This window comes from Lineus longissimus, chromosome 10, assembly GCF_910592395.1.
Source record: "Lineus longissimus chromosome 10, tnLinLong1.2, whole genome shotgun sequence".
In the NCBI taxonomy this organism is placed as follows: domain Eukaryota; kingdom Metazoa; phylum Nemertea; class Pilidiophora; order Heteronemertea; family Lineidae; genus Lineus; species Lineus longissimus.
The window spans coordinates 4,988,252-5,002,357 of NC_088317.1; the positions used below are offsets into that span (position 1 = coordinate 4,988,252).

The window sequence follows — 14,106 nt, forward strand, 5'->3', positions numbered from 1 at the left end:
CAGTCCATTTTGTCATCCTGATCGTCCTTCCTCTCGAGACAGGATGAGGCCAGTCCACTGCGTTATCCGGAGCATATATAATCCTGGCTCATTGTCACAGTGTTCAATGGGAGGTAGCACCTGGAGCTGCTGAGTATGGACAAAGTGTCTCTAGATCTTTGCACTGTTCTTCATTCAATATTCTTCTTATTGCCATGATAAGTGTGTTGTCCTTTCATTTATTGGTGAGCTCGGATGTCCAAATTTCATTCTAGCCAAGATGTGACTGCTCTCTCTGTGCACCTCCAATTAGGCATATGGTTATTTTATCTAACGTTTTTTATGTACATGTAATTCCATTATTTTGCCCAATCATGGGGGTTAATAAATTATCTTATCTTATCTTATATGCATATAAACTCTATGATGTCAAAGATATCAGCAGGGATGGGTGATTGTGCCATTGTCTCTGTTCTTGGTTTATGAATTATGTAAGTGCGCTCACTCTGGTTCTGTCCTTGGTTATGGTGGGTTGAGTATCCCTCTCCTAGCCTCTGTTCGCAGAGAATTCAAATCAGAAAGACAGTCAGGAGACAAGACGTCTGTGGTTGTGACTTTGTCTCAGTCTTACCAATGAAGTGTGACATCTAGTGGCAAATAATGAAACTAATTCATCATATTATTGCTCTTCAATTTGAAATACCCACTCCAAGTTATAGGTGTTTGATATATATCAAAAACATCCAGATAAAGAGTGAAATTGATGTATTATTTGTTTTGGGTATAAATATATTTATATATTTGTATTCATGACAACCTCAGAAAATGAATAAAACTGGCTAAATTATTTCCTAGCGCCACTTCGTTGTCGTCCTCTGAGGGGGTATGTGCACAAGTTGGAAGAGCCGGTGATTAGGCGTTGAGAATTTTGATTGAAATTGCTTCGCTTGGATACCAGCCTTGTTTATCAATTTCCGAGCCGGTATGTGATACAATAATTATTTTCTCATATTCTTTCAACATACTGCGTAGATTGCAATACGATTAGGTGATTTTAAGGGCCTAAAACAACAGAACAGGGAGGGAGGGAGTGTCCCTTTCCTAATGCTAACACTATCGAGTACTACCAGTGTACATTGTATACACATGTGTACAGGGTGTAGTCTAGCACTCAATCGTGCTATAGCAGTGTATAGAAAGTGTAGCACAGTAGTACAGCATAGCACTATTTAGGTAGAGCTATTGCACAGATAGAGCAGGGGCGAAGCTACGTATTTTGTCTGTGGGGGGTGGGGGGGGGGGGGGGTTAGCAACGCCCCCTGGATGGAGAGGCTTGTGGTAATATAGGACACTACCGAACTTCGGTCCCGTATATGACGATGCTATGGTTTGCAAGGAACTGACAATGACGTTACCTCTAGCGCATATCTGATTCTCCTTCAAAGAAAACACTGCTTTGCGCTCAACTGCAAATCAGGAGAAAAACACCCTGATCTTTGTCTCAAATCTTTTTTCTCCAGATTTTGTGTATTGAACCTTGAAGATGGCAGTCCAGATGCAACAACCCGGTGAGTAAACATGTGCATGTTGGCCTACATGTACAACAAACGAATTCGAAGAAGTTTGTTTTGGCGCTGACCAGTCATGCGTTTCAACTTTAACAAAGGATCGCTGTGTCTCTAGGCATTATCCGAAGTCGGCATAGGCCTGAGTGTGCGCATTTGATTTGTTTTGGGGCTGATTCGTCTTATTCGAAAAGCCCTATGATGTAAGTGCAGGAATTTAACGTGTTATTAAAATCGGGGACTAAATCTCTTACTCGTGATACATACCAAGAGTCATACTGTGGAACTTCCCTTAGCGGACACCTCTCTATTAAGGACACCCTCTCTATTAAGGATACTAGTTTGGGTCACAATTTGGTCGTTTCCAATCAATTTGACCGTTTCCAATCAATTTGACCACTCTAATCAGGACACCTCTCTATTAAGGACAGCACTTGTCAGTCCCGAGGGTGTCCTTAATAAAGAGGTTCTACTGTCCATTTTTTCATCCATATTGGTGTATTCCCAGGCACTGTTGATCTTTTTATTTGTGTAGTATTATTTTACAGTTATGACATCAAATTGCAGGTGAATTTACAAAATTAAATCCCAACAGTGCTGGCTATTCGACAGCTGGTAGGATTATCATAAATAATACACCCTAACTGTTATTTGGTCTAACAAACATGTTGTCGGATGCACAATTTGACGTTGACATTTTCGGTTTCACTTGACACATGAATGCATGGTAATATAAATAACCGATGTCAGTGCAGAGACGCACCCAGTTTAATACTGCACACCATTCCTCAATAAAAGATAGACAAACAAGATTCCTCACACAATTTAAATTTTCATTTACTCTTTCATGTCATAATCTCTGCAACCTTATACAAAAGGTTAACATAAGTTCACATTCTATTACAATTATATAACTAAATAATTCAGCAGGCTATAATTGGGGTATTGGTAATCATGGAGGTTGCATCAGTTACAGTATTCCAACTCTGGTTGACAGGACTTCACAGGCCTGTTGATAGAACAGAGTGCACACTGGGATTTTCCTGAAAACAATCTGATGGGGAATCCAGTTGCCAATATCCACCGGTTTATGCCTGTTTCGCCTATTCCTGTTTCGCCTATTCCTGTTTCGCCTACAAAATTCCTGTTTCGCCTATTCCTGATTCGCCTATTCCTGTTCCGCCTATTCCTGTTCCGCCTATTCCTTTTTCGCCTATTTCCTGTTTGGCCTATTTCCTGTTTGGCCTATTTCCTGTTTGGCCTATTCCTGTTTGGCCTACTTTCCAGTACCCCTACAATAAATCGACTCTCCCACGGGGAACCTTAGGGATGCATGTCCATTTTATGGGGAAAATGTGAGGGGACAATTGGATGATGTTAACGATGTGATGACAATTTGACGAATCAAATGCCATCAACTTTGTTAACAAACCATGCCATGACCGTTTTGAAAGAGTCACCTTGAAAGCGGGGACAGTCCGGGACTTATTTGACCATAGGACCATAGGACCATACTGACACACAGTAAAAACTAATAGATTAAGTAGAGTAAAGCAGTCGTTTATTTTATGAAAACTGAATTCATGAGTTTTTGATAAAAATACATAATATTGTACATTCTCATAATTATTTGATCAAAATCAGCTGTAAAACCCATGTCATAATATACATGTAGGTACAGCACATATAAAGTCAAACAAGGTGGAAAATACATATCATGATATTATGTCAGACAAGGTAACTGATGGCATCAACGTAACTCATTATGTCCCTCTCTCCATTGACGTATTGTTTTTTGAGGCGTAACATGCGTTCGTCAATGCGTACATATGTGTCTCTCCTCGGGTTTGGTCGGTCAGTAAGGGGCGGTTCATATTCCTACGTCTGTGGGGAGGTTAGCAATACATTTGAATAGGCGAAACAGGAATAGGCTAAACAGGAATTAGGCAAAACAGGAATAGGCGAAACAGGAATTAGGCAAAACAGGAATTAGGCGAAACAGGAATAGGCGAAACAGGAATAGGCGGAACAGGAATAGGCGAAACAGGAATACACCTATCCACCAGCTGCCATTACATAACATTGCCGACTGCCTGAGTCAGAACCCTCACCAGAGCAACACAGCAGAAGTTCTGCCAGTTCTACAATAAACGTGACGTGACACCAGAAGAGAAGTCTTCCTTGAGTTGTGTGTTGCAGACGAAGATGAAGCAGCCCTGCTGTGTATTAAACCTAACAATAACCATTCCTGCATGCCCACATTTGACTAAACGGTACCCAGTTTCTAAAACAAGGGTTGCACCATGAGTTACACACAATTATCCTACCTAAACAAGGCATTGACATGTCTGTCTTTTGTGTGGCCAGCAAAAAGAAGTTGAACTAGGCGCCAACTGGGATAATGTCTCTAAAAAGCTTTTGTCTAGGGAATATACTGAAGGAAACCTAGTATGCTGTCATAAGATATGGTAGTCCCCATCTCACTTCTTGAGGAAGTGATCAGACTGCTGTGTAGAAACCAGCTGGCAGTACGCATCATTGTACACAGGGGCTATGATTGTACCAGGGCCATAATTGTACTACCTTACCTTACGTGTTGTCGATTCTGAGGTTGGTCTCATATAATTTCTATTTGTCTGATTTTCAGGTCAGGGCACCCAGTGGATGCAGCCGCCACAAGCTCCAGCCAACTGTCCACCCGGCCTCGAGTATCTCGCACAGATCGATCAACTCCTCGTCCACCAGCAGGTAGAGTTACTGGAAGGTAAGATGCTGCTGCTTAAGAGGGGTCTATCGGAGCACCGGGGTAAAATCGGCCATCTTGGGGTCAATAATGTGCTCAGTAATGGCAACGGCACTTGTCATTTATGATTCAGCACTAGATATTCCTCGTGCAAGTATGAATAGTTTTGACGTTCTGTGATATGGGAGAGACCCCTATTGGCGACTTTGTGTAACTTTATCTTGCCTATCTAGCTGCTGCCTATACTTAGACTTATACTAGACTTTGGACGTATCTCAAATGGAAATGATATATCAAATTGGCAACTTATGTGATTAAGCTCATCGAGGTATTTTTAGCTCAACCAGCCTCATTTTGGGCAATAATGAAATCATCCATATTATCTTTGGCTGTTGTTTTTGCCACTAACTGCCTCTGCATTGGTGCAGTGCAAGAGTGCCTGCTGCATCATTGAGAAGGTGTTGGGTTCAACTTCGAGCTGTCGATTACTTGATTCCAGTGATGTATTGGTCCAACGAATCCGCCAGGGGGCACTGTCTGTCTTGTTCCGTTTTCGGCATCATGAGTAGGCTTGTTTCTACCAGGAAAACACCAGTGAGATGAAACTCATCATAAGCCTTGTATGCCAGCTTCTGGGTTCAGTACCACAACAGCAAGAGAATATTCAGGATACCAAACTGCGGCGAGAGGTCTTGCGTTAAATCATTACAACTGATGATGTGACATCATCTGATGCAGCTGTTGGCGTTGTTCATTGTTTGAACAGACCTTGAAAGAATACCCAACACACTGCGCCTTCGACAGGGTATTTTTCACAGTCATCGTCCTCATTATAGTAGCGAGAGTTGAAGCGAGTTATGTGACGACTATTGCTGATGCTAATGACCACAAGGACATAAAATGTACAGTAGCTAGCACACTTCAGACGTTCAGTACTACAGTATGATATGCCTTTGTTAGGTTATTTATGGGGTGCTTTAAATAGAAATAAAGACCTGTTTACCTATCATGGCCATGAAGTTCTATATTTAGCACATTAACCAGCTGTACAACATGGAAATAGGAAGGTACTATTGATGGGTTTTACTAGTTTTGATGATCAGTAGGTCTCTGGGTCATCCCATTATATCAGTGGTGTAGGGGGAGACTTCTGATGCACAACGCCAAAAAACGACAGCTTTCACTACATTGTTTGCCAAAGATTTATGAATGTGCATCTGACAGATTTCCATCCGGATCTCATCGTCACACAATGCCAAAAAATCGGCATTTATCTGGGTATGAATGGCCAGATCAGTAGCAGTCGACATGATTGATGGACTTGGGTAGAATGGTCAATACGCTTAAAAAGGGAACTGGATGCAAGGCTCGAGACAACCCCCGAAAAGTGTCTTGGCATGAAACTTGGCCCAGGACCCTAAATTTTCAAAGTATGAACTTTAAAACCTGTGGCAGGACTCCCAAGATCTTGCCAAAACTTTGGTCTGACTCCTGATCAAGAAAGTCTAGCGCAAGCCCTAGATGTCAAACTTGCGTATTTTCCATTAGATTGTCCTGTGCGTCTAGAGGTCAGCTTGATGTTGTGCAGTGTCCTGGACATGGGTGTATGTTGTAATGGTAGAAGTTAAAGTCTAATACCGTAACTGTAGTTTACAAGAAGTTCCACTGGTCCCTATTGTTGGGGTGTTCCGTTGCTCCACCTACGCTCGTTTCTGCCCCTCTGGGCTTCATCAGGCGTGGCTGTGGTTGACCTGCATCTGTGATCTGTCTTGTTAGAAGTTCACAGTCCCTGTAATTAGTCTACAGTTGTCTGTAACAGCTTTTTGTTGTAGCCTAGTGGTAAATCATGATCATGATTATTTTTTATCGTAGTATTGATAAGCTTTACAAAGTTTGTGAAAAAAATGGCTGCCAGGTGCTCTGTGAATAGAGTCTGAATTGCAAGGCCCATTAATGCCATATTTAATTGTGGGTTTGATAATCAGTTGGATCTCTGGCTGGTATGAATGATCATCACTTGCAGACGACATGATTAATGAAGCTGGGTAAGATTTATGGTCCCATACTTTGTCTGGATACTGTCTGCAATTGTCTGCAACAGCTTTTGCCTCAGTAGTGGTATCATATAAATTGCAATGCGTATAAATTAGTTTATCAGATGAGATCACATGTGATACTCATCGTCATCATAGTAAATTTCTAACCATCAAATGATTATTTCCGCATACAGCTTGACTTAATTGTTGCCGCAGATTCTTCGATTTATGCGCAAAAATAAGAATTGGCTTATATTTTTCCGTCTTAAAAGATTAGTTATGAAACAAAGCACTTTTCAATTGGCGTATCCGATGAATTGTCAATCAGAAGTAATTGATAATAAGGCCAATTACCATGATACTTGTTATTATGATTGTGTGGTGATCATTGCAATTCAATAGGACTATTGGTTCTGCAGTCGTAACTCTGTGACACATCAGCTTTGTCGCTTTACAAAATAGAGTGGCATAGACACCTTGTTGTTTTGAGCCACTTCTTCCCTTGAAAACCCGGCCGATTTTGGGCAGAAATCGTCGAGAGCACGGCAGTCAAATTCAGAAACAGGCCTGGAATTGAACCTGATCTGTTCAGCACATGCTATTGTTGTGAAGTGCTTGATTGGAGAAGCCATTATGAGCACCAATTTCCTCGACAACATGTGCGGAATGTTTAATTGGTGTGGATGATATAATGTCTCTCTGTGTCTTTCAATCGATAAGTTCGCAATTTGATCGCTATCCACTGGTCATGAAACGATGAGTGCTTTTCTCAATATTTTAAAATATGTGTCATTGAAGAACCTTATGACCCGATGATGAATCAACACTACATGTATTTTGTTGAAAGAACTCCAACAAAACAGATTCCAGTACTGAATCTCTCTACTCCTGTCCCAGGACAGGCAAGCCTGACAAGTTGGACAGCCTGTCTGATTCTCGGCAAGCTGGGGAATCAGTTGTTCAGGGTGTGTACATTCGCTGTACGGAAATCATTATATCTGCTTTTAATTTCTATTCATGAAGAGAAGCATCCTGGGTGTGTCCCTACGTTTGATGTGATGAATCGCACTTCGTCTGACAGCGCCCATAAAAAAAGTTAATGAGAGCAGCAGACTAATAGCACTGAGTGTGCCAATTTCATATACTGACAGCCTTTGTCAGTCCCGAGCGGGTCCTTGATATAGGGGTTCTTTTGTATCAAATTGTGAGTTTAGTCGGTGGAGTATTGGCTGGGATATGAGTCCCATCTGACATGCCTAATCCACAAGTCTTAAAAAATTGATAATTTGTGACCCACCACGACAAAATGAGTCGCATGTCGCACAGATGATGAGCCTAAAATAACACCAGGAAATGATAGAAGAAATTGATGTTCTCAGATTTCACAAAAGTCAGACAACAGTGAAATGAACAACCAGTCCATCTCAACCTGTCAAGCTTGGAGCGATATGCGACTCATTTTGTCGTGGTGGGTCACATAAGGAATGGTGGAGATCACCTTGACACAGATTATTACATAATCGGCCTCCCCTTGCTCTTGCTCATGAAGTGGCATTGATCCTCCACAAAAAGGCCTGAAAGAGAATAACATTTGTGACTCGCTCTCCAAAAACTAGGCGCTTGTCGTATCTGAACTTGACAGGTTGATACGGACTTGTTGTTCATTTCCCTATTGTAGACCTTTTGTGAAATCTATTACAAACTGATTTGGTCACATTTCACAAAAGGTCTACAATAGGGAAATGAACAACAAGTCCGTACCAACCTGTCAAGTTCAGATGCGACAAGCGCCTAGTTTTGGTAGAGCGGGTCACATTTTCACAACTTTTGGTTTGGTGAGATAGCTAGCTGCTTTCAACACTTGTTCTTTGTGACCATTTAGTAACTGATGTCTGACAGATCTGATAAAATGGGAGATATATAGAGATTCCCCAGTCTAGACCTGCCATTTGAATATGCCAGGTTCGGTTACAGGAAAATTCGTCCCCGGATAATTCGTCCCAGGAAAATTCGTCCCCGCAAATTCGTCCCCGGATAATTCGTCCCCAAGGAAAATTCGTCCCCGGAAAATTCGTCCCCGAGGATAATTCGTCCCCGAGGATAGTTCGTCCCCAGAAAATTTGTCCCCGAGGATAATTCGTCCCTGGAAAGTTTGTCCCCGAGGATAATTCGTCCCCAGTAAATTTTACAAAGTTGAAAGTTTCTGACTTTACTTTCCAAGACTCTTAAGTCTTGTCGAATGGACTGTAGCAATAATACTACTTTCGATGTTTCTCATTCAGTCTAGCATCGCTCTTTACTACCCTACTAGCTAGTTACCTACCCCACTATTTTCATAGGTAGAGGTAGGCAGGCGAAATATTTTATTGAAGAATTTAGAGTTATTCTTTCATTCTGACCAGTAAAAATACTTATTTGTAAAAAAATAAATTATTTCGCCTGCCTACCTCTACCTACTATGAAAAGAGTGGAGTAGGTAACTAACTAGTAGGGTAGTAACTAGAGATATAACACTGAATGTGAAAAGTCGAAAGTAGTAAGTAGTAGTTACTACTAGAAAGTAATGTCAGAAACTTTCAACTTTTGTTTAATTTTCCGGGTACGAATTATCCTCGGGCACGAATTTCCCAGGGACGAATTATCCTAGGGGACATATTTTCCGGGGACAAATATTCTGGGGACGAAATTTTCCTCAGGGACGAATTTTCCAGGGACGAATTATCCTCGGGGACGAATTTTCCTCAGGGACAAATTTTCCAGGGACGAATTATCCTCGGGGACAAATTTTCTGGGGACGAATTTTCCTAGGGGACGAATTTTCCGGGGACGAGTTTTCCGGGGACGAATTTTCCGGGGACGAATTTTCATATTTTTCCTACGTTTTCTCACTGAGGCTGAAGGGGTTATTGTCGTCCTGGGTGATGCACAATATCACCCAGGTTCTATCTGGCGATGCATAACATCACCCTGGGTGACATTGTGCATGCACAACATCACCCAGGGTGATCTTGTGCATTCGTTTCGCGATTGGTGACGAGGTTGTCAAATCGTAGCATGGTACTTCTGCTATATACAGTAGACGACCACGCACGGCGAATAAATCCTCGGCACCTTTCTCATGTTTATTTGTTAAACGCACATATTTTTGTTTGATTTCCCGTCCTTTGGCAACTAAAGATGCCCTTTCGACTTCGGGAATAGCTGCCAAATGATGTTTCAAGTCGCGCTGGTGAACCAGATGAACGGCCGCCATTTATTTTTTTTTGGCCGTGAACATTTCTTCCACGTCCGCCGATTCGACAACCCCGTCACCAATAGCGAAACGAATGCACAAGATCACCCTGGGTGATGTTGTGCGTGCACAATGTCACCCGGGGTGATGTTATGCATCACCCAGATAGAGGCTGGGTGATATTGTGCATTACCCAGGACGACAATTACCCTTTTGGCCTCACTGAGCATGTATCGACAATCGCTGCATCAAAATTACATTCTGACATGGTGTATCCTAGCGACCATTGTTTATGGTGTTTGATCAGAAAAAAAAATTACCTGAACCCCTAGAGACCATTTTAGTTTTTAAAAATCGAATCATCAACAAAAGTATTCAAAATACCATGAACATTGGAAGAGATGGACAACTTCAAGTAAATTGCTACAATAAGCTTGTCTGTTGTTACTTTTAGGCCATAGTAAACATACGTTGTCTGTGAAAAGGCCTTTTCAAAATGGCCGAAATTTATTTTCACAGGATGTTTACTTTGGGTGTGGTTCATATACAGGTGTGTGGGATTGATTGAAAATATGATTTAGAATATTTTTATTTGCATTATATATGAGACATTCATCCCTGTAACAGAAACTTTATTAGTGCAATGCAGCGGGCCTGCTGTGGTATGGCCTGCGTAAAGAATGACTTGAAACAACCCACATTCATCAAGTTTATTGATTGATTGTATTGATTGCTCCCTGGTTACAGCTTGGTCAACAGTTTTCCAATTGTGATGTACATGTAATTGGTTCAATGGTTTAGTCATAGCAGGATACTGGCTGTCATGTTTTATGAGGGGGAAAGGGGGGTACCTCACCTGATGTCCTGTTCTAAAAAGACCCCTTCCCAAATTTTGACAGGCAATTTTTGTCCCTCCCAAATATTCACGAGTCCCGCTAGAATAAAGGTAATTAATCTCGAAAATCATTCCCGTTTTTTGGTCTGTCTTGGTGTCCCGAAAAAAAATACCATTCCCCCTTCTTTTAGTTCATAAAAGCTAGCTCATACAATATTCAAACGTCTTCACTGATTTTGATGAGATGATGCGTTGTTACGTAAAATAGAATCCCCTAAGCGCGCAGTTGTGCCAGCTGAGTCACATGTTGACACGACTAATCTGGGACCTTTTAAAAATGAATAGGCTGGAATGAGGGCAATCCCATTGCCATTGATTATTACATAATCAGCCTGCTCCCCTGTGCTCTCGCTCACGAAATATTGACTTGTGACATAATGGCCAACTTATTGCAATGATTTGAAATCAATCATTTGCAACAGCGCATGAGTCACGAAAGGGCAGCCTATAAAATCGACAGCAGGGACATCCTTGTCCAAAACATGCTTTGCTGACATTGGGTTTGACACTGATTGTAGGTCGCTGTGATCTCCCATTCTTGTCACAGGTGCTCGGGATGATCACCGCTAACGAGCGATTATTGTCAACTGCGATTGAGATCACCGGTGCCTGTGTTTTTAGTCCCTTGTTCATGGTGTGCCATCGACAGAAGACTCAACTATCATGTGATGTCCATCAGTCCAAATTTGAAGGTCAATATTTTTCAAGCTAGCTGTATGCTCCTGATATAGTTGAGGCAAGGCGTGAAGGACAGATACACTGTTTAGACGTTCTTAAGAACACATGCTGGCCTACATGTAGAATTCAAGGTCAACAAGTGAATTGAAAGGTATATTGAAATCTTCATATCGAGTAGCAGGACCTCCTTTTCAGGCTGTGTTTGCCTAAAGCAGGCCAAGCATTTCTTTGGAAAGTTGTCCCTGTTCAGTTGTGTTCGAATCGATCGGCAAATATGCTCAAGGTCGTATTTGCAGAAGGTGGGGCAGGCTTCTCTCCCCCAAGATTGACTATGAATTCCTGGCGGGCCTCTCCCCCCAAGATCATGATAACTATGAAGACCTGCATCACATCTCTAACCAAAGATTGACTATGAATTCCTGGCTGGCCTGTCCCCCAAGATCATAATAACTATGAAGACCTGCATCACATCTCTAACCAAAGATTGACTATGAATTTTTACCATCTTATGTAATTTCAAAATCTTCTATCAATAAAACGGTCTAGACTCTCTGCCATGGAGGTCAATGCAAACAGGGGCGGAAACGGCCTTGTCAGTTATCAGAGTTTCGTAATGCGTGAGGAGATTGCGGCAATGGATGGGGACAAAATTTACAATAATGAGGCTTATCAGTGCAATCTCAAATCATAGGTCATAATATTTTGAAATCAGTCACTCGAAACTGTTCTTATCATTTTCAGCTTCATGTGCAGTGGATGGGAACAAACTTGACAGTACGGATGCCTAACAACTGCAACCGTTCCACAATATTCAAATTTTCCGTCATAACATTTTGAAATCGCTCAAAATTATTCTTATCATTTTCAGCTTTCACCGGCTTTGAGACCAACAACAAATATGAAATTAAGAATTCGATGGGACAGCGGGTCTATTTCGCAGCTGAAGGTGAGTGTAGTGCGGGAGAGGATATTCTGGGGGGGGGGGGGAGGTGTTCTCGTCAACCCTGAGAGTCTGGACGTTAAGCGAGGGGGAGAGGATGACAGAAAAGTCTCCCGCTGTAAAGCATTGACCATAGGCACCACCATTTTGGCTAGAACTTGAAATCTTAAAGCTATCAGACCTCTTTCAAAACAAAGTGAATGCCCACTTCAAGGGTGGGAGTTAGTTCTTTGCTTTCCAGGGATCAGACTCCATGCAAGCCTTGAAAATGTTCCAACTCATCCAATTGGCCACAGTTCACTGTTTGGGGTACTTGTTTGACTGGAGACTTTGGCCAATTATTCAGTACCCCACATATGTATCGGTTCTAATCTTTCCATCAATTTTCAATAGAGCAGATCCACGAGTGTGTCTGTGATATTTTTGTATGCACTTCTCCAGCATGTCTAATGTATTCACTTTGATCCCAGACACTGAATGTTGTACAAGGAACTGCTGTGGCCCTGGACGACCGTTTGACATGAAAATTATGGACAACTCGGGCCGGGAAGTCGTCCATCTCAAGCGTCCACTCCGCTGCAGCACATGCTGGTGTCCGTGTTGTCTCCAGGTAGTAACCGTTGCCATAGAAACAATAGGTTGCTATAGCGATTGCTGGTTGCTGTGGTAACAGCTAGGTATCATAGCAACCGTCGAGCTGCGCGTAGCAACAGTGTGGAGATCCAGCCTGGCTTTGTTTATGGTGCATTTCTATCCTTTCGAAAATGTCTCAGAAGGCGTGGACCATTCTATAGCACTGATTTGCGTTGTTTATGTCAGTTTGTGTTTTTCATTTTCAAAAGACAAAAATTCGGGAAAGTATGAGAAAGAGTTAATTTTGACCTTTGCCACTCGCCTTCTGAATCAGTTTGGTCTATCATCCATTTCATGAAAAAATGGAACTCAGAATTTTCACACAGAATACAAAGCAGTTGTTTCATCTGAAACTTAAAAGTCTGAATTTTCTAAAAGTATTCACTTTGACAGAATCTGACTAGAAATCAACAAGAGTGAGTCTTCTGAAGCAAAATCCTGGCAAATTTTTCCAGCCATTTTATGTTGGAAACATCTGGGAATATAACTGAAGAAAATGTCTGGGAAGATTTGCTGGTATTTTGCTTTAGAAGACTATTTCCTTGTGATTTCTAGTCCGATTTTGTAAAAGTGTTAATTTCTAGGCAGCTCAGACTTCGAAGTTTTAGTTGAAATATAAAATTCTGTTCATCATTTTTAAACTGCTTCGTTTTCTGTTCTGCAGTGCCAAGTTTTCATGAAATGGGCTCAAGCGTGGTAGACAAAAAACGATTTTGTATGAACAGTATTGAATAGCTCTAGATATTCTTGCTAATAACAGCTTACAATAATCTTTTATTGCAGCTTAAAAATAACAAATAGATATTTTTAATCTGTGAAATATTATACCGCGGGATATTCCTCATTGTGAGGTATGTGGTACAATTAATAGCTCCTACCATGTCGAAAACAGCTCATTGTACACGTTAATGTACACCAAGGCAATGATTGTAATGGGGTAATAATTGTATCACATTACCTTACCTATATGAAATTCTTCCAGGAGGACGCACCCCATAAAACAGTAGAGTTTCCATTGAATTTGACATCGTAATCAGAGCATCTCTCGAACAAAAAAGCAAAATATTGTCATTACCAATGATGTCCTCAGTTGAGGGATTCTTATGAATTTAAGGGCTGACCAAAGGTACCAACATTATGGCTAGAACTTGAAATCCTAGAGCAGTAAGAACACCGTGAAAGTGAAGTGAATGGCAATTTTAAACCTAGGAGGCTTTTCTCTGGAAAACAAAGAACAGACTCCCAATCTTGAAATTGGCTTTCACTTCATTTTGAAAGAATTTTAATTGCTTTAGGATTGCAAGTTCTGGCCAACATGGTGGTGGTGGATATGGCCAAGACTTGAATTCATAAGATAGGTCAGCTCATGTGGCTCAGGGCGATTTTAGTGTTGGGCATGGAGATA

At 41.4% G+C, this 14,106-nt stretch overlaps 1 protein-coding gene across 8 annotated transcripts in view; it reads left to right on the plus strand.

Moving 5' to 3' along the window:
• The first annotated feature begins 874 nt into the window (after positions 1 to 874).
• The window catches only part of LOC135495159 (phospholipid scramblase 1-like), a 31,738-nt gene continuing 18,506 nt past the window's right edge, over positions 875 to 14,106 (plus strand). For 5 of the 8 annotated variants that reach the window (XM_064783615.1, XM_064783607.1, XM_064783613.1 and 2 more), the window contains exons 1-5: positions 875 to 961; positions 1,500 to 1,547; positions 4,192 to 4,308; positions 11,997 to 12,074; positions 12,539 to 12,678. In XM_064783615.1, the coding sequence (XP_064639685.1) occupies positions 1,523 to 1,547; positions 4,192 to 4,308; positions 11,997 to 12,074; positions 12,539 to 12,678 (360 nt within the window). In that variant the 5' untranslated portion in view covers positions 875 to 961; positions 1,500 to 1,522. The remainder of the gene's footprint in view (positions 962 to 1,499; positions 1,548 to 4,191; positions 4,309 to 11,996; positions 12,075 to 12,538; positions 12,679 to 14,106) is intronic. The other 3 variants (XM_064783608.1, XM_064783614.1, XM_064783611.1) reach the window with 1 other exon arrangement.